Source organism: Mixophyes fleayi, chromosome 2 (genome assembly GCF_038048845.1).
Source record: "Mixophyes fleayi isolate aMixFle1 chromosome 2, aMixFle1.hap1, whole genome shotgun sequence".
In the NCBI taxonomy this organism is placed as follows: Eukaryota; Metazoa; Chordata; class Amphibia; order Anura; family Limnodynastidae; genus Mixophyes; species Mixophyes fleayi.
In genome coordinates, this window is record NC_134403.1 from 365,559,298 (window position 1) to 365,584,298 (window position 25,001).

The 25,001-nt window shown below is 41.7% G+C and overlaps 1 protein-coding gene across 1 annotated transcript in view; it reads right to left on the reverse strand.

Moving 5' to 3' along the window:
- Window positions 1-17,386: 17,386 nt before the first annotated feature.
- LOC142139596 (cell surface glycoprotein CD200 receptor 1-B-like) overlaps window positions 17,387-25,001 on the reverse strand; it is a 54,376-nt gene continuing 46,761 nt past the window's right edge. The window contains exons 5-6 of the mRNA XM_075197333.1: window positions 20,558-20,618; window positions 17,387-18,110 (exon numbers count right to left, since the gene is read on the reverse strand). Of these exons, the coding sequence (XP_075053434.1) occupies window positions 18,012-18,110; window positions 20,558-20,618 (160 nt within the window). The 3' untranslated portion in view covers window positions 17,387-18,011. The remainder of the gene's footprint in view (window positions 18,111-20,557; window positions 20,619-25,001) is intronic.

Here is a 25,001-nt window from a genome sequence, read left to right on the forward strand (position 1 = left end):
ACAGGCCTCGAAGAGAACAGTTAGGTATTCAACCGACAGTCTGCATGGCAAGGCTGCAAACAGGGTTACATATTTGTACAACAGTGCACCTAGCTTAAGGATATACAGGTGGAGCACATATGTGTGACAAAATAATAGTATAGAGTGTGATTTAGCTTACATACTTTGAGGTGGTTTGGATGCATTTTCTTTCACAGCTAACAGCAGCTGAGTCTAATAAAAAAAGATCACCTGTATAAAAACCAGATGGAAGTGTACCCCTGTCCCTTAAGCTAGTGGGGGGGATGTAATGTATTCAAGCCTGAGTTGCCCATTATGAAAGGAGACCAAAGCCAAACAAGTTGGCTGGTGCCTAGGGAGTTAATCTCTATTAAACATAGCATCAGAGTCGCAAGAATATGGTGTGGTAAATTGTGTTGAGAACTAATTTGCTATTCTGACAGTAAAAGTGCAACGTAAAGACAAAACGTTTTAGTGTCTGCATCATCGGAAAGGAAGCTCGTGTCACTATATATATTGTGGTTACGGTGGTTTAGTGGCAAAACATATTACTTATTAATACTGTCATAAATGTGCCTTTATAGTTGAGGAAAATAACCCATATACATTATAAGATGTAGTTTATAGCTAATGAAGGTGAATATCAGCATTCTGCTGCTTCCTAAAATTTCCTTTTAGTAAGTTTGGTAATTCATAAAACACAATTTTAATATTTAATATTTTTTTTATTTATATATAATCATTGAGATGATTTTTTTTTTACTACACTATAAAACAAATTGATTAACTGTTGGCTGTGGTTTTGAACCAAGCTTATGAGCGCTATCATTGTGGGAACTACTGGTTGTGTCTTCGTACACAACTTGCATGCAAATTCCAGTTAAAAAAAGAGCAAGGAACTTGAGAGTAATATCCCCCGTATTCAAGTTTGTGCTGATCTCGAGATGCGTTTCTATCTGAATTTGGGTGTAACTACATTGCCTAAAAGTTACATGCCGTATGTTACCAGGCACAACAGAGTGCAGGATATGGACATTGTCACGGGCACTAGGAGTCTTTACCCAGGGATCACCAGGTGATCGGCTTACCAGAGCAGTATAGGTGGTAATATGGTACTCTGGTAGCAGGGTGATCACGGAACAGGAAATAGCAGATGATGAGATGCTCAGGAAAGTCTATGACTAGCAGCACTGGCAATATGGAGGTAGTAATACACGAGGAACTGTATGGACAAAGGACACGTGAAGGTAGTCAGTGGTCTGCGGTAGCAAGTTGTACCACTGCTATAGTGAGGAGGAATGTCCAACAGAAACGAGGAGGTGATGAGAATCAGCGGTCTGCGGATAGCAAGTTGTACCGCTGTCTGAGTGAAGGAATGGAATCCAAGTGGAGATATCCGGGGAGTCAGTGGTCTGCGTTAGCAAGTTGTACCACTGCTATGTGAGAGGATACTGGAACAGGTGAAACTGTAAACAGGAGTCAGTGGTCTGCCACTAGCAAGTTGTACCACTGAATATATATGTGAGGAGGTGCACGGGGAGAGACTGCAACACAATATATACACGGGCACCTTGACTTTGATCCACAGTAATATGCACAATATAAATGTATAAATGACTGAACAATACTGCCAATATAGAAAGTCTCTTGAAGTAGTCCAGCATAAGATAACACAGTCAATGATGGCAATAGACTCAGCGGATAGCACACTCCAGAGGAGAACCAACACAGTCCAGCAAGGTATGCAATACACAGCACAGTCAATGAGAAGTATGCATACCGTGGTTCAGGAGGCAGTCAGACAGGAGTGCAGAGATACCTGAACGGCAGGAGGCCGGCAGGATGCGAAGTCCCTGGATGGGTGAAGCGGTGGTCTAGTAGGTGCAGCGCACGGGAAGGTAGACCAGCAGGGAACACAGGAAAGCGTGGAGAGCGGATCAGCAGTAGATGGATGAGTAGTGCTGAGGGGTAGCAGCAGCGGGTCTCTGCGGGAACACGGAGGTAGCCAATAGCAACCAGCAGGTGCAGTAACGATGGGACACGGGAGAGCAGAGTTGAACAGGCACTGTTGATCACGGAGAATAGCGGGTAGCAATAGTGGAGGCAGACTCAAGGAAACACGGGAGCGTTGACAAGGACTGAAGACTGAAGCGCACAGAGGCAGCGGATAGGAATCAGCCAAACAGTCACGATGAAACACAGACGGGTTGCAGGTTGAAGACTGTAGTGCACGGAGGCAGCGGATAGGAATCAGCTAGCAGTCACGATGATGAAACACAGACGAGTTGCAGGTTGAAGACTGTAGTGCACGGAGGCAGCGGATAGGAATCAGCTAGCAGTCACGATGATGAAACACAGACGAGTTGCAGGTTGAAGCCTGTAGTGCACGGAGGCAGCGGATAGGAATCAGCTGGCAGTCACAATCATGAACAGGTGAGTGGATGTGGTTGAAGCCTGTAATGCACGGAGGCAGCGGATAGGCATCAGCTAACAGTCCCAATGATACATGGTAGAGTTGAAGTGATTAGAAGACTGTAGTGCACGGAGGCAGCGGATAGGAATCAGCTCACAGTCACGATGATTCAGTAGATGGTAGAAGTGGTATGGGAACCACAGTAGCAGAAGTGGTTTGGAAACCACAGAGGTAGAAGTGGTTTGGAAACCACAGGAATCAGCAGAGCTGAATAAACAAGGAAACACAGGAACACCTTCAGAGACTCATGGGGAATGAGACTCCAAGATCAGGCAATGTGGTGATGACCACAGGTGCTTAATATAGGGAGGTTGCCTGATCTGCCAATTAAGTTAAAGGAACATACACTGGAGGTATAGAAAGGGCTGCGCATGCGCAGTCCCTCAGGATGGAGGACGGCCACGGTTCCTAAATGTCCGGGAAGAAGCACTCACAGTCCGGTGAGTGACAGTACCCCCCCTTTTAAAGGTGGGCACAGAACGCCTGGAACCGGGCTTGTCCGGATTTTTGGAATAAAACTTCTTCAGAAGGGCAGGAGCATTAAGATCTTCAGCTTTGATCCATGAACGCTCCTCAGGACCAAAGCCCTTCCAATGAACGAGGAAACGGAGGACTCCTCGCGAAATTTTTGCATCCAATACCTCAGTAATCTCGAAATCCTCCTCCTGATGAACTTGAACTGGCTGCGGTGCTGAGGAAGGAGTCGAGAAACGGTTGATGATGAGAGGTTTGAGCAAGGACACATGGAAGGCATTGGAGATCCGAAGATTCTTAGGAAGAAGAAGTTTAACACATACTGGATTGATAACTTGAATGATCCTATATGGACCAATAAAACGAGGGGCGAATTTCATAGATGGAACCTTCAAACGAATATTTTTGGTAGATAACCAGACACGATCTCCAATTTTTAGTGGTGGAATAGCCCGCCTCTTCTTATCTGCGAAAGACTTATATTTGTTAGATGTCTTCTTTAAACAGGTTTTGACCTGAGACCAGATATTTTTGAAGGTCTGACAAGCAGTCTCCACAGCAGGAACTTGGGTGGGCGGGAGGGCAGGAAATTCCGGAAAAGACGGATGGTGACCGTAGACCACAAAGAATGGAGTTTTGGATGATGACTCATGGTACATGTTGTTATGGGCGAATTCAGCCCAAGGGAGCAATTCTACCCAGTTGTCTTGGTTGGCTGAAGAGAACATCCTAATAAAAGTCTCAAGATCTTGATTGACTCGTTCCGTTTGTCCGTTAGATTGCGGATGGTAAGACGATGAGAGTGCTAATCGTATGCCCAAGGTTTTACAAAGGGCCCGCCAGAATCTGGAAACGAATTGTACTCCTCTATCTGACACAATCTCAGACGGACATCCATGGATGCGGAAGATTTCTTTAATGAAATGTTCAGCCAGAGTAGACGAGGAAGGTAAACCGGACAGAGGGACGAAATGAGCCATCTTCGAAAATCTGTCTACCACTACCCAAATAGTATTGTGATTCTTACTTGGTGGCAAATCAGTAACGAAATCCATACTAATATGGGTCCAAGGCTTGGACGGAATGGGTAGTGGTCGCAGCAACCCTGCTGGAGTTCTGCGGGAGGATTTGAACTGAGAACATAAATCACAGGAAGCAATAAACTCTTTGACGTCTCTCCTCATTGAAGGCCACCAGTAACTACGAGAGAGAATCTCAAAGGTCTTATGTTCACCGGCGTGTCCAGAAAAACGAGAGGCATGGAACCACGAAAGGATTTTCCTCCTCAGAGTAGGAGGCACGAGGGTCTTCCCAAATGGTAGCATTTTGGTGGATGAAGCAGCCAGAGAAATACATTTGGGGTCTAGAATAGCATGGTTGGGAACCTCTTCTACATCAGAGGACGTCACAAAAGCTCGAGATAGAGCGTCAGCTTTCTTGTTCTTAGCAGCTGGTTTGAAGGTTATAATTAATTCAAAACGGGAAAAGAAAAGAGACCATCTTGCTTGACGAGGGTTCAAGCATTGAGCAGATTGCAAATATGACAAGTTCTTATGATCCGTGAAGATCGTCACCGGATGGCGAGCTCCTTCCAACAAGTATCTCCATTCCTCTAATGCAGCTTTGATGGCCAGCAACTCCTTGTCCCCGATAGTATAGTTTTTCTCTGCGGGCAGAAGACCCCGAGAGTAGAAGGCACAAGGATGTAATTTTTGTTGCTCCGAGCGTTGGGAGAGAATAGCTCCTAAGCCCACATTAGAGGCATCTACTTCTAGGAAGAAGGGGAGTGTCACATCAGGTTGTCGCAGAATGGGAGCAGACGAGAAGGACTCTTTGAGGATTTGAAAGGCTTGGAGAGCCTCAGATGACCATTGCTTAGTATTAGCCCCTTTCCGAGTTAAGGCCACAATGGGAGATGCAATGGATGAGAAGTCTTGAATGAAGCGTCTATAGTAATTGGCAAAACCTAAAAAACGCTGGATGGCACGAAGAGTAGTTGGCTGAGGCCAATGTAGTACAGCATTTACTTTGTCTGGATCCATCTTCAGGCCAACTCCGGAAACTATATACCCCAAGAATGGAATCTGGGGTAACTCGAATGAACATTTTTCCAATTTACAGAACAATGAGTTTTTCCGTAGTCTGGAGAGGACCTCTGCCACATGTTGGTGATGAGAAGGCAGGTCCTGTGAGAAGATCAATATGTCGTCCAGGTAGACAACGACACATACATATAATAAGTCCCGAAAGATCTCATTGATGAAACCCTGGAAAACCGCGGGGGCATTACACAGCCCGAAGGGCATTACTAAATATTCGTAATGCCCATCTCTGGTGTTAAACGCGGTCTTCCATTCGTCACCGGAACGGATTCTAATTAAATTGTAGGCACCACGAAGATCCAACTTAGTAAATATCCGAGCTCCCTTGATGCGATCAAATAGCTCAGTGATCAGCGGAATGGGATACCGATTCTTGATAGTAATGGCGTTGAGTCCACGAAAATCTATACAAGGGCGTAATGATCCATCCTTCTTTTTGACGAAGAAGAACCCAGCTCCAGCGGGAGAGGTGGAAGGTCGAATGAACCCACGCTGGAGATTCTCCTGTATGTACTCAGATGTGGCTTGAGTTTCAGGTAACGAGAGAGGATAGACCCGACCCCTGGGAGGAGTCTTGCCAGGTAGAAGGTCGATCGGACAATCCCAAGAACGATGAGGAGGAAGACGTTCAGACTGAGCTTTATCAAACACATCGGCAAATGAAGCATACTGAGGAGGGAGTCCCGGGGAGGAAGATGAGATGGAAGATTGCTGTACTTTAAGAGGAATAACTTGAGAGAGACAACGATGGTGACATTCAGGCCCCCAAGACGTAACTTGAGGGGTGCGCCAGTCAATCTGGGGAGAGTGACATTGAAGCCATGGAAGGCCTAAGACAATCGGACTTGTCGTAACAGGAAGAATTAAAAACGAAATTTCTTCATGGTGTAGTACACCAATCTGAAGGGTTACTGGAGACGTACTCTGGGTGATGAGACCATTGATGAGACGTGATCCATCTATAGCCGTCACAGTAATGGGTGTTTTTAAAGTGATCACTGGTAGGGACCATTGATTCACTAGTGATTTAGAAATGAAATTTCCTGCTGCTCCGGAATCAATCAATGCCTGTGACTCAAAGGATTTAGTAGCAAAGGAAATCGTAACATCGAAAGCGCAGACTTTAGATTTCATAGACAATGGAGAGGACTCCAGGGACCCTAACTTCACCTCTCCAGAACTAGTTAGGGCCTGGCATTTCCCGATTTCTTAGGGCAAGAACTGAGCATATGTGTGGAATCAGCACAATAGATACAGAGTCTATTCTTTACTCTTCGTTTCCTCTCTTCTAAAGATAATTTGGAACGTCCTATCTCCATGGGAATCACAGAAGGTGAAACTGGACGAAATTGAGGGTTTAAACGAAGAGGTGCTTTAGCAGAAGTAGTTTTCTCAGATTCTCTTTCACGAAATCTCATGTCTACACGATGGCAAAGAGAGATCAAATCTTCTAGTGACGAAGGAAGCTCTTGGGTAGTCAGTGCATCTTTAATTTTATCGGAGAGCCCCTGCCAGAAGGCGGCAACTAATGCTTCAGTGTTCCACTGAAGTTCAGAGGCTAAGATCCTAAATTGAATGACATACTGTCCTACTGTATGGGAGCCTTGTCGCAAACGAAGAATGCTGGAAGCAGCGGAGGTCACACGACCTGGTTCATCGAACACACTTCGGAACGTGGAAATGAATTTGGCACTATCTTGTAGAATTGGATCGTTTCTTTCCCACAGAGGGGAGGCCCAAGCCAGGGCTTGTCCAGAAAACAATGAGATAAGATAGGCCACTCTGGAACGATGGGTAGAAAAATTTTGAGGTTGGAGTTCAAAATGGACTGAACATTGGTTAAGGAAACCTCTACAAGTTTTGGGGTCCCCGTCATATTTTGACGGAGTAGGCAGGTGAAGCGTAGGAGCTGTAGACACCTGGGATGGCACTGGGGAAACGGAGGAAAGCACAGGAGCTTCAATACTAGCTGTAACAGTCTGTCCAGATGTTCCTTGGGAGGTTAACGATTGGTAACATTGAAGTAACAGCTGTTGGCGAGCATCCTGTTGCTCCACACGACTGACCAGATGCTGCAGCATCTCTTTAGCAGTAGGTTCCGTATCTGGGTCTGTCATGGCCTGATCTTACTGTCACGGGCACTAGGAGTCTTTACCCAGGGATCACCAGGTGATCGGCTTACCAGAGCAGTATAGGTGGTAATATGGTACTCTGGTAGCAGGGTGATCACGGAACAGGAAATAGCAGATGATGAGATGCTCAGGAAAGTCTATGACTAGCAGCACTGGCAATATGGAGGTAGTAATACACGAGGAACTGTATGGACAAAGGACACGTGAAGGTAGTCAGTGGTCTGCGGTAGCAAGTTGTACCACTGCTATAGTGAGGAGGAATGTCCAACAGAAACGAGGAGGTGATGAGAATCAGCGGTCTGCGGATAGCAAGTTGTACCGCTGTCTGAGTGAAGGAATGGAATCCAAGTGGAGATATCCGGGGAGTCAGTGGTCTGCGTTAGCAAGTTGTACCACTGCTATGTGAGAGGATACTGGAACAGGTGAAACTGTAAACAGGAGTCAGTGGTCTGCCACTAGCAAGTTGTACCACTGAATATATATGTGAGGAGGTGCACGGGGAGAGACTGCAACACAATATATACACGGGCACCTTGACTTTGATCCACAGTAATATGCACAATATAAATGTATAAATGACTGAACAATACTGCCAATATAGAAAGTCTCTTGAAGTAGTCCAGCATAAGATAACACAGTCAATGATGGCAATAGACTCAGCGGATAGCACACTCCAGAGGAGAACCAACACAGTCCAGCAAGGTATGCAATACACAGCACAGTCAATGAGAAGTATGCATACCGTGGTTCAGGAGGCAGTCAGACAGGAGTGCAGAGATACCTGAACGGCAGGAGGCCGGCAGGATGCGAAGTCCCTGGATGGGTGAAGCGGTGGTCTAGTAGGTGCAGCGCACGGGAAGGTAGACCAGCAGGGAACACAGGAAAGCGTGGAGAGCGGATCAGCAGTAGATGGATGAGTAGTGCTGAGGGGTAGCAGCAGCGGGTCTCTGCGGGAACACGGAGGTAGCCAATAGCAACCAGCAGGTGCAGTAACGATGGGACACGGGAGAGCAGAGTTGAACAGGCACTGTTGATCACGGAGAATAGCGGGTAGCAATAGTGGAGGCAGACTCAAGGAAACACGGGAGCGTTGACAAGGACTGAAGACTGAAGCGCACAGAGGCAGCGGATAGGAATCAGCCAAACAGTCACGATGAAACACAGACGGGTTGCAGGTTGAAGACTGTAGTGCACGGAGGCAGCGGATAGGAATCAGCTAGCAGTCACGATGATGAAACACAGACGAGTTGCAGGTTGAAGACTGTAGTGCACGGAGGCAGCGGATAGGAATCAGCTAGCAGTCACGATGATGAAACACAGACGAGTTGCAGGTTGAAGCCTGTAGTGCACGGAGGCAGCGGATAGGAATCAGCTGGCAGTCACAATCATGAACAGGTGAGTGGATGTGGTTGAAGCCTGTAATGCACGGAGGCAGCGGATAGGCATCAGCTAACAGTCCCAATGATACATGGTAGAGTTGAAGTGATTAGAAGACTGTAGTGCACGGAGGCAGCGGATAGGAATCAGCTCACAGTCACGATGATTCAGTAGATGGTAGAAGTGGTATGGGAACCACAGTAGCAGAAGTGGTTTGGAAACCACAGAGGTAGAAGTGGTTTGGAAACCACAGGAATCAGCAGAGCTGAATAAACAAGGAAACACAGGAACACCTTCAGAGACTCATGGGGAATGAGACTCCAAGATCAGGCAATGTGGTGATGACCACAGGTGCTTAATATAGGGAGGTTGCCTGATCTGCCAATTAAGTTAAAGGAACATACACTGGAGGTATAGAAAGGGCTGCGCATGCGCAGTCCCTCAGGATGGAGGACGGCCACGGTTCCTAAATGTCCGGGAAGAAGCACTCACAGTCCGGTGAGTGACAGACATGCATAAAAGTCACATCAGAACGTATCCCAAAAAAATAAAAATAACAAATAAATCAGCAGCACAATATTTTAATAATTAATAAAAATATATGCTGTAAAAATATATACTTTTTGCAATACGTACCTAAATTAAGATGTTCTAAATTAGGATGTTCTTAATACTGAATGCATTTTTATAGTCTCACTCACTTGCATACACATGTTTTGTGTTATCTAGTGGCACGCATACATGTAGTTTTTGATACAAAGATAATGCCTTAACGATCAGCACTATCAGTCGGCGCTTACACCTGCCCTGTAGCTGGTGAAAATGATTCGCCTAAAAAAGCGTGCTTACAAGATACCAAGGCCTTGAATCGGCTGCATTTACTCTTGGCACTACCTTGGCATTCCCTTACTGTACATTGCCTACGTTCATCTGCCCATTCCCACCCCTGATCCACCCCCTCCGGTCGTAGGTGTCATTTGCATTTGGACATGAATTGCATGCCTGAGTTTCACTCTGACGCAGGCACATAGCGAATTCACGCACAATATGGCATTGAAATGGACTTACGTTCAAATATGAATTAGGTCCCTGGTGTCTGCAGCTCAGATAATGGGGCTTGTTACATAGTACAAGACTTTTATAGATATGTTTACCCTCATCAAAGTTATTCTGACCTCAATTTTATAAAACTCCCTAATTGGTGGGACTTTTAAAAGAGGATTGTATTTTTTCCTATTATAGAGACCAGACAGGATGGGCTGTGCCAGTTAGCAGAACTACAAGTAGTGGTGATGATACTCAATTCTTATGCGCTACTGACAGTTCTACAAAAGACTGACCACCTGGGTGACATCATCGAACAAGAAAAAATCATTATACATGGAAGACAGGTGTGGGAAGGAGACGAAACATGGACCTATATATGGAATTAGGAAGCAAGTACACTCCCATCACATTTCATAAAGGAGGGTCACATGGATTCACATTGACCTATGAGGGAAGACGTGGAGGGTGTAGTAGAGAATATCAGAGTTCAATATTTGTAGGAGGTTCATAGAAAGATGACCAATTCATTTGAGATTAAGGCTTTCTATGATATTCTTACTGTCACCAACACATAAATAGACTCTGACCATCCCTTGATTATAAAGTTAGGCCAATTACTTCACCTCATAAACCTTCTAGGCCCATTCTCAAAAGCGAGATAATAGACAGGCTATGTATTTGTAGCATGTCAACAATTTTGGTATAGTGAGGCATTGGGGAGCAACACCAGATTGGAGGGAGGGTTATTGTACTTGGTAACGATAGGAAGGAGATATATTAGCAGTAGGATCAGGGTCTACTGTATTAGTTATGACACCAGGTTATGTTCACCCTCTACATTAATCTCTTTACAGATTTCTGCTGTATCTTGATTCTTAGGATGGCCCTCTGACTATAGATGGGAAAACAACTAGTTTCAGCTGCTGAAAACTTATGCAAGCAACCCAAATAAGACAAATAGTTGGGTCTGTGGTACTGTTCCTTTAAGTGTAGAAGATGGAATCCCCATGCCTAGTGTACCCTGGAAGTATTGATATCTAACACACATTAATATTCACTGGTACACAGGACAGCATCATCAAAGAGACATAGCTCAGAAAATGAAGGACAGGATATGTATGAACATTAGTGCAATGGAGACTTCAACATGTCTTTCCAATTTGTAGTCCAAGAGGAATTTTATGGGAGATTGGGAAATAAATAAAATTAAGATTGAGAAAAATTTATAAAAAAAATAGGTTATGTAACAGTCATTGTAAAAACCACAGTCATTAAATATTGGGAGTTTAGTGCGTGCAAAACGTCAACGTTTAAGATTTAAGGTCGTGTAGTAATTAGAATGAATAGTTTTGAACAACTAACCTCATAGGCCAACTGATAATCTCAAAAAAGCAACATAAATAAAATAAAATATAGCTAAAATATATAGATAAGACAAAGTATTCAGCATTTATCCATTCTAAATAGTTATACGACCCTACCAATAGGGCAAGACTATGTAAAGAAAAGACCAAAGTAATACATATTAAGAGGTGATGCTACTTAAAAGGCATCATATATGATACTTGACATGTATGAAAACAAGGGGCATTATGATCAAAGAAAAAATGATGTCAGAATAAACAATTGTATTCATTCTCAATAATAACATTTTTTGGTACCAATATAATTAATATATCTAATAAAAATGAACTGTAATGGGTACAAGGTTCGCCCTTAGCTATGGCAATATTTATATGGGGTGTTTGGAAGAAAATGTAATCTGGAAAAACCCAGCAAATGGGGTAAACCTGGTATCATTGCATTGTTATATTAACAATGTTTTGTTTATTTGGAGTGGAGATGCAGAATTTGTGAAGATTTGTTGTGATGAGTTAAATACCAATCATTTAAATATTAAATTAACGTGTGATATTACTACTATAACAAACCAACAGACACCAAATAATATATTTCCATTACGTGGTTTAGTGGTTAGCATTTCTGCTTAACAGCACTGGGGCCATGAGTTCAAATTACAACCCTGGCCTTATATGTGTGGAGTTTGTATGTTCTCCCCGTGTTTGCATGGGTTTCTTCCGGGTGCTCCGGTTTCCTCCCACACTCCAAAAACATACTGGTAGGTTAATTAGCTGCTATGAAATTGACCTAAGTCTCTCTCTGTCTGTCTGTGTGTGTGTGTATGTGAGTGAATTCAGACTGTAAGCTCCAATGGGGCAGGGACTGATGTGAGTGAGTTCTCTGTACAGCGTTGCGGAATTAGTGGCGCTATATAAATAGCTGATGATGATGAAGATTAATAGCAATCACCATGATAGGTGCTTCAAAGGTACTTATAAGTCGATTTTAGAGGACCAGGTGAAATTGTTCTAAAGTTGAGACCTTCAAAAATAAGGAAACATTTTGAATGAATATCATGATGAAAAGAAGTTAGAAGAAACAATACAATATTTTATTAATCTAAAAATGGACATTGCATGTCCCTAGAAATGCGCTGGTGTGTGATGAGCCGAGAGGTGATCAAATCACTGCAGTGCTTCCTCCATGGCAGTATAGGTAGGAGGCTTCCTACCCATACAGTGATCTCATCAAGTCTCGGCTCATCACGCACCAGCGCATATGTGCAGAAGGGGAGAAAAGAGGTCAGAAGTCTTGACTTGTGCAGTGCTGAATTAATGAAGAGACTCCCTATGAATGACAGAATGGGAGTTCCTTTATGTCTAATAGGAGGAGCAAAGAAGGTTGGAAAATCCTATTTAAAGACTACATACATATATAGTGTCTATCCCTCAAGAAAGTCTGAGAGACGAAATGCATTGCGAGACATCGAGAAATGCTTTGGGATACATTGAGAAATTGGGGGACATCGATTGGGCTTTGGACATACTGTTGCTGACTTCGACGTAAGCGGGGTGTGCGCATCCCAGGAAGCAGGAAGTGAGCATTTGTGCTCCAACTAGTTCAGAGTGGAGCACATGTACAGTAGCACGCTGGCACTTTGAAGGGAACACAGCTTGTGTGGCTGCAGACACCCCGGAGTCTTTTAGGGAATACTGTCAGTTTGACCGCAGTATCTGGACAGACTCGAGTAAACAGTACCACTAGTTACTAGAGGACATTGGTAATAACTTGGATGAAAATTTTCTTCAATTACCCATGCAATGGAAGACATTGTTCATACCTATCGGTATTTTTAATAATTATTATTTTTGGGGGGGGATTTTTATGTTTGGTGTTCAACTGTCTGGCACATATTTGTTTTATCAAAGGAGCATTTTTGATACGTAGATTATTTCAATTTTTACACAATAATTTATATTAGTATGGCCATAATTTGTTGGATAGTATGGATTTTATTACTTTGATACCTATCTGAATAAACCTAAAGTGTTTTTAGAGGTTGTGGCGCCTAGTTCACCTTTTGTTGCAATGCTATTATAGGATTTAGGTACCTATTTCAGGTAGCACACTCTATATCTCATAATATGTTAGAAACTTTATACCTTCTATAATTTGTAACGAGCCGCGGCAGCTTCAGGCACCGCCGCGACTCGCTCCTTCAGAGGCTCTCACATCCCGGGCCATCATCATGACGACGTCACTTCCGCCTTGTCCCGGCCGTTGCCAAGGCAATGATCGGGACGCTCTCAGGGTGCTAGCGCCGCGTCCCGGCATCTAGGGCAGCCGGGCGCGAAGTAATTATTAGGGCCAGCTGGTGGTTTCTCTGCCCTCTGCTTCTAGGGCAATTTCTATTGGGCCACATGAGTATTTAAGGCAGGAAGGGGCAAGCCCTCCCTGCCGGTTATAGTCCCTGCTCACTAGCACACTACCCTGCTTGTTCTCTGTATACCTTCTGATCCTGATTACTGTTGCCGCCTTATTGCCTGAAATTTGACTACGATTTATTGCCTGTGACCTTTGACCCCTTGCCTGGATATTGACCACGATTGTTTGCTAGTGACCCCCGATCTTTTGCCTGGATACTGACGCTGCCGGCGTGCCTGTGTCCTATTCGACCCTTGCCTGGACCTCACTTCGCTTTCCTGGGTTCCCCCAGTCAGTACACAACTCACGACCCTCTGTTGTCTGCGGCCAAGTCTGTCCCCACCACTAGAGGCTCCAGCGTACACCAGACTTCAGAGCAGACTCCGGGTTTTGTGGTGCTGGCTGTTGGGGTTCCTAACATTGTATTATTATAAGATATCTGGGGGTAAATGTATCAAGCTGAGAATTTCCCTCTAGGATTGAAAAACCAATCCGATTCTAGCTATCATTTATTTAGTACATTCTACAAAATGACAGCTAGAATCTGATTAGTTGCTATAGGCAACATCTCCACTTTTCAAACCCACCAGAAAACTTGCAGCTTGATACATTTACCCCCACTGAATTCTGTGTGGGAAGTTGAATTCTTTTGGGTGAAGCGATGATTTTATATCTATGTTTGTGAGAAAAGCCGATTAGAATGAGAATACAATCAATCTGGATATGACCACTTTGTTTTACAACTTGTCTTCGCTCATATTAACACATTTTAGTGTTTTCATACTGTCGATTGGAGTCAGATCAGACATGAGGTGACTGTGTGTGTTATTCAAGACAGTTTGTAAGTGTTTATTCTTTATTGTTAGCTCATTGTTGTGCACAGATTATTATTATGATTTATTTGTTGGGCGCCACAAGGTTTCCGCAGCGCCGTACATGGTACAAACAGTAGACCGTACAGGGTTAAACAGTACAGAACGATAAACACAAAGTACCAATGCTTCAGTAACTCCAGGACAGCCATATGGAGTAAGGACAGAGCAGAAGAACAGGTATGGAGACACGGGGGAAGAGGGGCCCTGCTCATAAGAGCTTACATCCTAAGGGAGGGTGGACAAATCAGACATGAGAGGGAGCTGGTGATGCCAGGGGAGTGAGGGAATAGCGAGCAGAGTAGATGAGGGGTTAAGTGGACGGTTGATAAGCTTTGAGGAACAGGTGAGTTTTAAGTGCTCATTTGAAGGAGCACAGATTGGGAGCGAGACGGATGGAACAAGGGAACAAATTTCAGTTTTTATTAGAACACAGAGCAAGTTCTTTAATCCAACTGCCTAAGTGCAGTAGTTGCAGAAAAACTGATTCCAAGTATTTTGCTATAGATGAGTGAAATGTTGAAAGCTGATCTGCAAAATATTCTCCTCAGTCCTCGTTTGGCCATAGAATTCTGCTATGTCCTGGTACACGGGCAATTTTATTGTGAGGTCTGCAGAACTCACACCAATAAAAATGTCTTCGTGTCTATAGCAAGTTTCTATATAAAACTCTGATAACAACCTATTGGAGAACTGTAATGTAGTCTCTGGCTTTTCTTGATACCTGTTGCTAATCAATAGCGAACCGAAATATCATTCTCATAGGATTATTTTTTATTATGATTATAACATAAAATATATTGATAAATAAAAATATAGTTGTCATGTTGACAATTATTTGTTGATGGAGTCTGCAGGAGTGAGTGTGACTAAAGTAATATGGATGGTAAATAAGGCAGCGGACAGTTGTGGTTTTAATGCTGGGAAAGACATAGGTGTATGAGATGATATGAATATGATAGAAGTGAGAAATGGTCGGTGATTATGGTTTCGGTGAACAGTCTAGTTTGAGGTCTATGTTTCATAACTGATATGAAACATGCAGGGTCTGATTCATTAAGAAACGTAACGTGACGTATTGTGTGTAAAATCTCGCCCAGAAAACGGGTTATACATCACTGAGCGCAAGAGCATACAATTAATATTCGAGCGCAAAGAACATTTACTACAACCTGTGATTTCATTTGCCGAATGAGGAGGGGACTGGGCATATGCACGTAGTCAATGTACAGTAAGGACGTGCCAAGCTCGAGTGCACACAGCAGCGTCCGATTCAAGCTGTGGGCATCTTTAAGGTGCGTGTTTTCCTGTTGTATCACTTGCACCAGCTACAGGTCAGGTGTAAGTGCCGATTACTAATGATGACGGTTGTGTATACAGCTAGAACATGTGTTTGCAATCAGAAGCAACTGTAATAATGTATTTTATGTACAGTAGACATTAATAACACACTGATAAATGTATTTTATGGGTGGAGGGACAATGACAAAAAAAAATATTTTTTTAAGGAATTTTCATTAATGACTATATTATTAACAGTTGACGATAATTGAATATTTTTTATCTCTCTGTGTTTTGCTGGGACTTTATATTCCACATATGTATTGGACGTATCCTTCAGTGTATTGTTTCTGCTAGAGCAGAGCCTACCTAGACCTGTATTCACCAAGACGTATTTTTACATCCATGTAGTTGAACATGGATGTGCGTATGCGGAATTACATGCATTTAAAAAAAATATATACAATATATTCATTTTGCGAGCCGTTATGAATCAGACCCTGGCCAGTTTCATTCCAGTTCAAATCCAGTTTCAACTTTAATATTTTCTGCTGACTTAAAAGTTTGACTTTAAACGCTGAGTCTAAAGGTAGGCTTGCCTCGGCTAAGGAACCAAATGCATTTTTCGATTTAGCAAACATTAGCCTGTGTTATGTTGCGGCCAGATAATTAGCAACATCACTTACTGATTACAGTGTGAGCAAAGAGCACTCTCACAAACCCAATGATATGGTAAGGAACGTGAAAGCGTAACTGCAGAAAACGAGCACAAGTAAACCACACAGCTGTCCTTTTTAGGATTGACAAAGCAATAAAATATATATTATACAGTATAATATATATTAGCTATTTGAAGGGAATTACCCTGGGATAAACCATTTTCTTGCTGTTTTTCATGTTGGCCTAAAATACATTTATAAACATTTTCTCTTTTCATAGAGTCACTTATTTGATGTTCATAATCATCATCATCATTTATTTATATAGCGCCACTAACTCCGCAACGCTGTACAGAGAACTCATTCACATCAGTCCCTGCCCCATTGGAGCTTACAGTCTAAATTCCCTAATATGGACACACGCTCACACACAGACACAGACAGACAGAGAGGGAGAGACAAGGGTCAATTTTGATAGCAGTCAATTAACCTACTAGTATGTTTTTGGAGTGTGGGAGGAAACCGGAGCACCCAGAGGAAACCCACGCAAACACAGGGAGAACATACAAACTCCACACAGATATGGCCATGGTCGGGAATTAAACTCATGACCCCAGTGCTGTGAGGCATAAGTGCTAAACACTAGGCCACTGCGCTGCCTATGTTGACTACTATATTCTTATCTTTGCAAAATAAAATCAACCAATTTTGTAAATGTTCATCCCCTTAGGAGGTGTGAGCAGAAATGCGTCAGCTGCAGCAGGGATACCACATATAAGATATTTTTTCTTTAAATAGAATGGAATGAATAACCTTTCAAACAGTAGAAGTAAGAATCACTAAAGAGAGTCCAACATCCACATACAGGGCCTGATTCATTGCGGAACTTAGGCAAGAAATTGAGTAAATGTTCTTACTTAAGTTTTCTGGACAAACCATGTTACAATGCAGGAGGTGCAAATTATATTATTATTTTGCACATAAGTTAAATACTGGCTGTTTTTCATGTAGCACACAAATACTTGATAGCTTATTTTTACACTGAAATTGAAAGTTGATATCCAATATCCAATAGGCTGACTAGGCTGCAGCCTAGGACACAAGGCTTTTGGGGAGGTGCAAAATTTGGACTGGGATAAACTGAAATTAATTTTAAAATATAAGAGAATCGTTGTTCTCCAAAGTAAAAAGATAACATGAAAGAAAAATGTAGTAAGGTTTTAATCTTGACGTATTTCCACGGTAAAAGCTGAGGACAATGAGTCATCCTTGGGCGGGTTCTTGAGGATAAGTGAGTAGTAGAGACACGGATGGGGACAGGCGCAGGCGTGACAGCCCCCTCCCCCTTAACCTTCAGTAGCGTTCGTTCATGCCTCCGTTCTGATTTTAGTGCAATTAAATTAGTGACAGATATTTCCGTGACCCTTTTAAAAATTCAAGTGGAGCTGAGTTTCAAAGACACTGGAAGATAAACATTGGTGGGGGGTGAAAAAAGATAGATTTTAAATTATGGATGAGTTCGCCTTTACCTACCGTGTATTAGCGTGACGTGGAAGCCAAATGGGCGCTACGAGCATATTAGCCTAGGGTAGCCTGAACCTTTAATCAGGCCCTGAGGGTGATCCTGGTGCCTTATTGTCTGCATATTAAATGAGATGAGCAAAATGGTAATCATCTGCAGTTTGCTTATTCTTTCCAATTCAGTAATAACCAAACAACATGTCTTTCAAAGTAAGGTGACTGGTAGATGCCTGACTCCTAAATCTATGTTTATTTGCAATATGATCATATCATCATGTATCCATACTGGTTCCAAGTATATTAAGATGTTATATGCTCTGTTGCAGACTGTATAATCCCCTTGCTTCACAATAAATAATATTTTCTTTTTGGGTGTATGTATCGTACGGCTCAAATTCTTGATTCCCCTATAAAGTAGAGAGACAATATTAGTTACATAGACAGTCCCAATCTGATATACAATAACTGATATAATCATCACACATTCTGGAAAATTACATTATAATACAAATAAAAGTAACATTTGTAAAATTTCCTTTCTTTAGCTAGTAAAAATGTGTGTCTTGATGTATAGAGAAACAAACATTTTTAAATAAAAAATAAAAATCTAGTTGTACCAAATTTGAACTTTTACCATGGGGCAGCACGGTGGCTCAGTGGTTAGCACTTCTGCCTCACAGTGCTGGGGTCATGAGTTCAATTCCCAACCATGGCCTTATCTGTGAGGAGTTTGTATGTTCTTCCCGTGTTTGCGTGGGTTTCCTCCGGTTTCCTCCCGCACTCCAAAAACATACTAGTAGGTTAATTGGCTGCTATCAAAAAATTTACCCTAGTCTCTCTCTCTCTATGTCTGTCTGTGTGTGTATGTTAGGGAATTTAGACTGTAAGCTCCAATGGGGCAGGGACTGATGTGAGTGAGTTCTCTGTACAGCGCTACGGGATCAGTGGCGCTAGATAAATAAATGGCGATGATGATGATGATGAACTGAACATAGTTTATCTGGTCATGCGCTTCTCCTTGCCACACAGATTGATTAGCCCAGGAGGTGGCAGGATAGGCAGTTGGTTACAGTTCTTTACTTTCAATATCCCCAACTGATAAGAGCCGAATCATCCACTAGCCAACCCTGGCTTCTGCCTAGGGTCCAGTGGGCACTGAGAGGCCTGGGTTACATTAACCGATTTTTATTTGTGTTTTTTGGCCGAACAGATGGGGAAGGGGCCCAAATTGGTATGTTCTGGCTCTGCCATAGATAGAATGATATACAAACACTGTACTGATTTTTATGATGTTTCCTTGTTGAAAAACATTTGAAATAACCATATTCTTTGTTACACTAATGGATTATTGCTCGGCAGTGTGCAGTAACACTCCTTAAAAAAAAAACTCAATAGTTTAGGCTGTCTACCAAATTATATTACAGCGTATGTCTATCTATTGATACAGATGATTTTTCCATTCCATGACACACCAATGATAACACAGTGTATTTTTTAAAATAGGAAACATGAATATGTATGCTTTAAATACAACCAACCAACTTGTAGGATGGCTTTATGCTGCTTGAATTGACCGCTATACTCTGCTGTGCTTTGCCTTGTAAAAAAATAAAACTTCAGGAAATATCTTATTTGAAGTTTGAATCCAGTTTCTGTTTCCAACAATAGTGTAACTTTAAACTTTACTCATAATTAGTATAGTAGTGCCACACTTTTATCTCTCTCCCTTGCCTTTACCCAGGACACTTAAATCAAAGAGCTTTCCTTCCATCAAGTGAGTCCCTGCAGTGTCCCTGGGTCAGGTGCATGTTGTGAAGTTATGTTGCACATGTATCCCCAGGCAATGGATTTTGCAAATGCCAAAGAAAAAGCAGGTTCTTTCAGAATCTCTATCTCCCTATCTTTGACTAAAAAAACTTGGGGACCCCCTATTTCAAAGAAGTCCCGTCTTCAAATCGGGGTGCTCCTGATATCATTATCTGCAGATTAATTTTGATCTGCAGGCAAAAAAAACCATTAAAATTTATAGGCAGCTCCTACCTCACATAAGAGTCGCTCTTTCAAACTAGGATACATATTAAATATATATATATATTTAAAGAAAATTAAAGTTTAAATAGGAGAGAGAAGAATTTGTTTCTCCATAATCTAGCTCCCCCACATTGCTTAAAAATGGGGAACCCTTATGAAACTAGAGGGTCCATTTTTATGTCTTGTTTGGTGATTGTGTTCCAAAAACAAACAAATATATATTTATGTAAAAACAAGGGGGTAACTCTTTTAGAAGCCACTTTTCTGCCTCACCAACTCCTTTGGAGAAATATGCAGGATCACCCACATTTAAAAGATAGATTTTCAGTATAACCAAACAAGAAAACACATATTTATGTAAATAAAAGTATTATGCGCATTACTACACAGTGCAATCATCTCATATTTAAAGAACACAAACACAAAAATCACAGTTATTCCGAAAGGCGTGATAATGCACAATTTCTTTTTAGTAAATAAATAAAAAAATCCATTCTATTTTGCTATTGGACCACTTTTCAGAAACTACTCAGAACTCTAGTCTTTAGTTATAAAGAAATATCCTGGAAAAATACGTAGTATTATTTGTGTGGGTAAGGCACATAAAAATGATTCATATTGAAGTCAGGATGCGATGATCCCAAAAGTGCTACAACAGTCTCAGCACAAGGGTATAAAAATGTCTAAGAAGTGAAGGAGTTAATATACTTATTAATTCCACTCTCCAAGAAGTATAATGATTAAGAACAGTACCAAGTGGGAAGTATTAAGTGTAGAGTGAAATAACTTTCATATACAGTTCTACAATTACCCTCTTTATTACCTGTTCAATGACATCCTGTTGTTGGGGTGGATTTGTGTTAAATGACTTTTTGAAGCATTTTCTGCAAATTAAATACAGACAAATTATACAAATAATTAATTTCACATTGTGCAAAAGTCTGTAGCACAAATGCTGATTTCCTGTTCTCTGTTAGATCACATTCATATTATTGTTGTGCCCATTTGTGGCTGCTGACACATGGCTCAGTGTGACAAGATGGAGGCCACTGTGGTTGAGCAAAAGTTTGAACATTATAGATGCAGCTGACAGATTGGGAGGTTCTTTACTGAGAATAAGCTAAGCACAATAATACATGTTCCCAAGTGAAAAATAAGATAATGGAGGATATTCAATTGTCAGCGAGTTTTTTTTAAGTCATTTTAACGCAGTTTTTTTTATAATTTTCGAGCGGGTTAACTGTACCCGGGATTCAATTCCATTTTTAACGCTCAGTTCTTTTTCATGAAACGGTCCTTTCGCGATCCAGTAGAAGGTCTATTGAAAGTATAGGCTGTGCGAGAGGCAGCCACGTTATAAGCTATTCAATTGTTTTTTACGCGGCGCATTAAACAGGCCAATATGCTGTTTTATCTCGCACCTCCTTGGGGTGTGTTAAAAATAAAAAAACCTCTGAAAACTATTTGAAATCATGTAATAAAGTGAAAAAGAGAGTTAAACTATGTTTATCACTGATGCCTAACATGTAAAAGTTGATTTTCTTGAGTAAAAATAATGAAATTAAAAAACATTAAAAAAAAATATCATAAAATCACTAATTAATTTTATTTATATATGTTTTTGGTACAAATATGTATGTACTATTGTGTTTTGAAATGCATAGCTGATTCTATTGTAAAAAATAATTCAATAAAAAAATATGCTAAAGAAAGTACTGTAATGTAGATATTATCAGTGTGTAATGCAATCTAATGTATGAAAATGTATGCAAAACCTTTTTTTTGTGTTATACATGACCGCGTTACAACTCCCCTAAAAACTCGCAAACACAATGTTTAACGCGCAGGGGCAGCGTTCCCTCTTTTTCAATTGAATTGCACGAGTTTTCGCGCTGCGCTAACTAGAAACGATCGGTATTGCAGGACTTTTTTTTTTTTTTTACGCTGCAGGGAAAAAACAACTTGCAGTCAATTGAATACCCCCCATTATGTTGTGCAAAAAATATTCTTCTGCATTTCAAGGATTGGAGACTGCACATTTACTATTGCATTATCAGATTAGTTAGTGTCTGCAGAGACTGTGCTTCATCAAGGCGTGCATACTGAGCGCAGCGTGCGTTGGTTTAAAAACGTTCCTAAATCATTTCTGCGTACTCCCAAATTCAACAAGGAATGGATCTGAAGATATGTTCTCTGATAAATTCGGGTGTAGGTCTGCTCTGCTCCACTACACAAGACACTGTAGGATATGTCCAATACCTATATGGAATATACATTTCCAAAAGAATTCACAGAAAAAAATAAATGTATAGAATTAATGTCACCTGTTAATAATATTGGCATTAATGATAAATAAAAACTATTTCCCCTTGAAATACATTTATTAAGATGTTCTTAATGTCTACTGAGCATAAAATACATTTCACATTTTTTACTTGTGATTGCAGACACGTTATAGCATGTATACCAGACTGCCATCACTACCGATCAGGACTTAGACTAGCCCTGTGGCTGGAGCAAGAGATACGGCAAAAAACAAGTAACTTTGAGATGCTCAGAGCTTGACTCGGACATGGCTGTGTGCGCTTGAGCTTTGCGGGCCCTTACTGTAAATTGACTATGGCCAAACGACCCTTCCCCGCCCATGTACTCCCCGAAATTGTAGGCTGTAGTAAGTGTCCTTTGTGCTCACAGATGGAGCGGACATGACTGTGTTTACTGGCGTATGGCCTGTTTCTGGACATGCGCTGAGTGATTTTGCGTACCATATGCTCAAAATCGGCAAATACATGCCTTGATGAACCAGACCCCTTGTGTCTGTTTATTTTAAGGAAAATCACCGTATACATCAAGTGGACATCATATACGCCTTGTACATGGAGGGGTCACCAAATCTGGGCTTTAAGTTCAACTGCGCATTTGTGAACCAGATAGTTGGGTCACACGCCCATATCTCCTCAGCCTGGCCTGGAAAAGCGGTAGGTTAACGCTCAGTATCATTCAGCTGTGAGATTTTGTTGTCAAGTTATGGTGAGATAAGCGACAATAGAAAATCATCCCTATCTCCATATATTGATAAATAGACCCCTGTGAGCAGTGGTGGGATTCAAATAAATTAACAACTGGTTCTCTGCTCTAATGACCGTTGTAAGTATACATTAATGGGTGCCATGCAGCCTTTGCCCCTCAAAACACTGTGCCATGCCACTTTTGCCCCTCAAAACACTGCCATGTTGCCTTTGCTTCCGTTCCTTCACTTACCTTTTCAATCGACTTCTTTCTTCTTCTCTTCTGTCTTCTTGCTTGCTGCCAACTGCTTTCTGCACCGCTCCTCACCGAATGTTGGGCGTGACGTCACGTCACGCTCAACATTCGCCGCGGACAGGTGAGTTTTTTGGTTTTTTTTTTCAAGAGGCCTGCTCCCCCACCAACGAAATGGATATACTCAGCCTGCAGTTACCAGTTCTCCGAACCAAGCCTAAAATTAGGTATCAGTTCTGGTGAGCCGGTGGGAACTGGCTGAATCCCACCACTGCCTGTGAGCATAAAAACCAATGTAAATAGTATAGTAAACTGTACAAATATGATACATTAACATGAAATGAGTGCCCCTGACTCACCTCCTCTCATGGCTTATTTTAGACATTAATGATTAGTTTTAAAAAACAAAGGGTCATTTAAGAACCACAAAGAGTGAACTCAAAATGATTCATCTGTACAATTGCACCTATTACACTTCTCAATGTGCATTTAAACTAGAGATGGTCACTGACCCCCGTGTTTTGGTTTTGTATTCGGTTTTGGATCTGGATTACCGTCGTGTTTTGGTTTTGATTTTAGTTTTGCAAAACCGCCATTGTGTGTTTTGGTTTTGGTTTTGTTTTTGTTTGGTTTTGTTTTGCTATTTTGTTGGAAAATCAATGGTTTTGGGCCTAAAATAACCCAATTTAGTGCTCCAACTGTTTTAGAGATAAGTAATCTAATTGTAGAGGTATTACAGTTTAATTCTTCATTGGTAGGCCTTCATTTATTCTACACACAAAACAGATTGTCTTCCTCTCCATCTATGCATATTGGAAATGCAGCCATCATCTTTGGATGTATATTACACCCTACACTTATAGTTAAATATGTAAAGAAATGGAAAAAAGCAGTTTGCTTTCTGTCTCTATAGGCCCCCCTCCACTTGTTTAAAAAACCAAAACAATTCAGCCGTTATAGACTGTACAATATTAAGAGAAATGGACAAAAGCAGTTTGGGGTCACTCTGTCTATGACACCCTACCCTTAAGGAGAAATTGCCCAAACAGCAGACTTTCAAGACGGTACGTGATATGGAAATGCCACAAGTCCCTTTCCTCTTTGGGGGTAGATTGCACCCTACACTTACATAGAAAGTTTTAAAAAGATGTTATCATCATCATCTTCAGCTTCATCCTCACCCTCATCAGTGTGTACATCATCATCACAGACTATCAATTCATCGCCGCTTGAATCCGCCATTAGAGAACAGTCAGTGCTTGGATGTCTTGGATGGTGAAGACCTTCCTCGTTGGAAGATGTAGTTCATTTTCATAAACATCATTTTCTCCACATTTTTGGGAAGTAACCTTCTACGGCGATCACTGACTAAGTTCCCTGCTGTGCTGAACTCTCGTTCAGAGTACACACTGGAGGGTGGGCAGCTTAGGTATTGCAAAGCAAGTTTGTACATGGGTTTCCAAATGGCCTGCTTTTCTTCCCAGTAAGGAAAGGGACTGTCTGACATTTCCATATCAACTACCTCTTGAAAGTAATCCTCCACCATCCTTTGCATGTTTATACTCGTATTGGATGGAGTTATGGGCAAAGTGACACATTTTTTTGAAAAATCCTTCAAACCAGCCCAGATGTTAAATTGTTCTGGTCTGCCCCCTGCGTCTTCCCTGCTTCTTTTTGGGAAATTTAATTTTTTACGAGCAGCAGCAGCTTGAGAAAGTGAAGGAGGACACGTTGTCAAGCCGAGGCCCAGTTCAGCAGCCAACTTGCTGAGCAATAGCTCCTTGCAAAAGTTCACATCTCGCTCATTTACAAGTAAAGACTCAATGTAGGTTTTAAACCTTGGATCAAGCACAGTGGCCAAAACGTACTGATCCGAGTTCAAGATCTTAATAACTTGAGGATCATTGTGAAGCGAATTAAGTACTTTGCTGAACTGCTTGCTTTCAGCTCCTCCTTCATTTTCTCAAGCTGCTTTTCCAATAGTCTAATTAAAGGAATGACTTGGC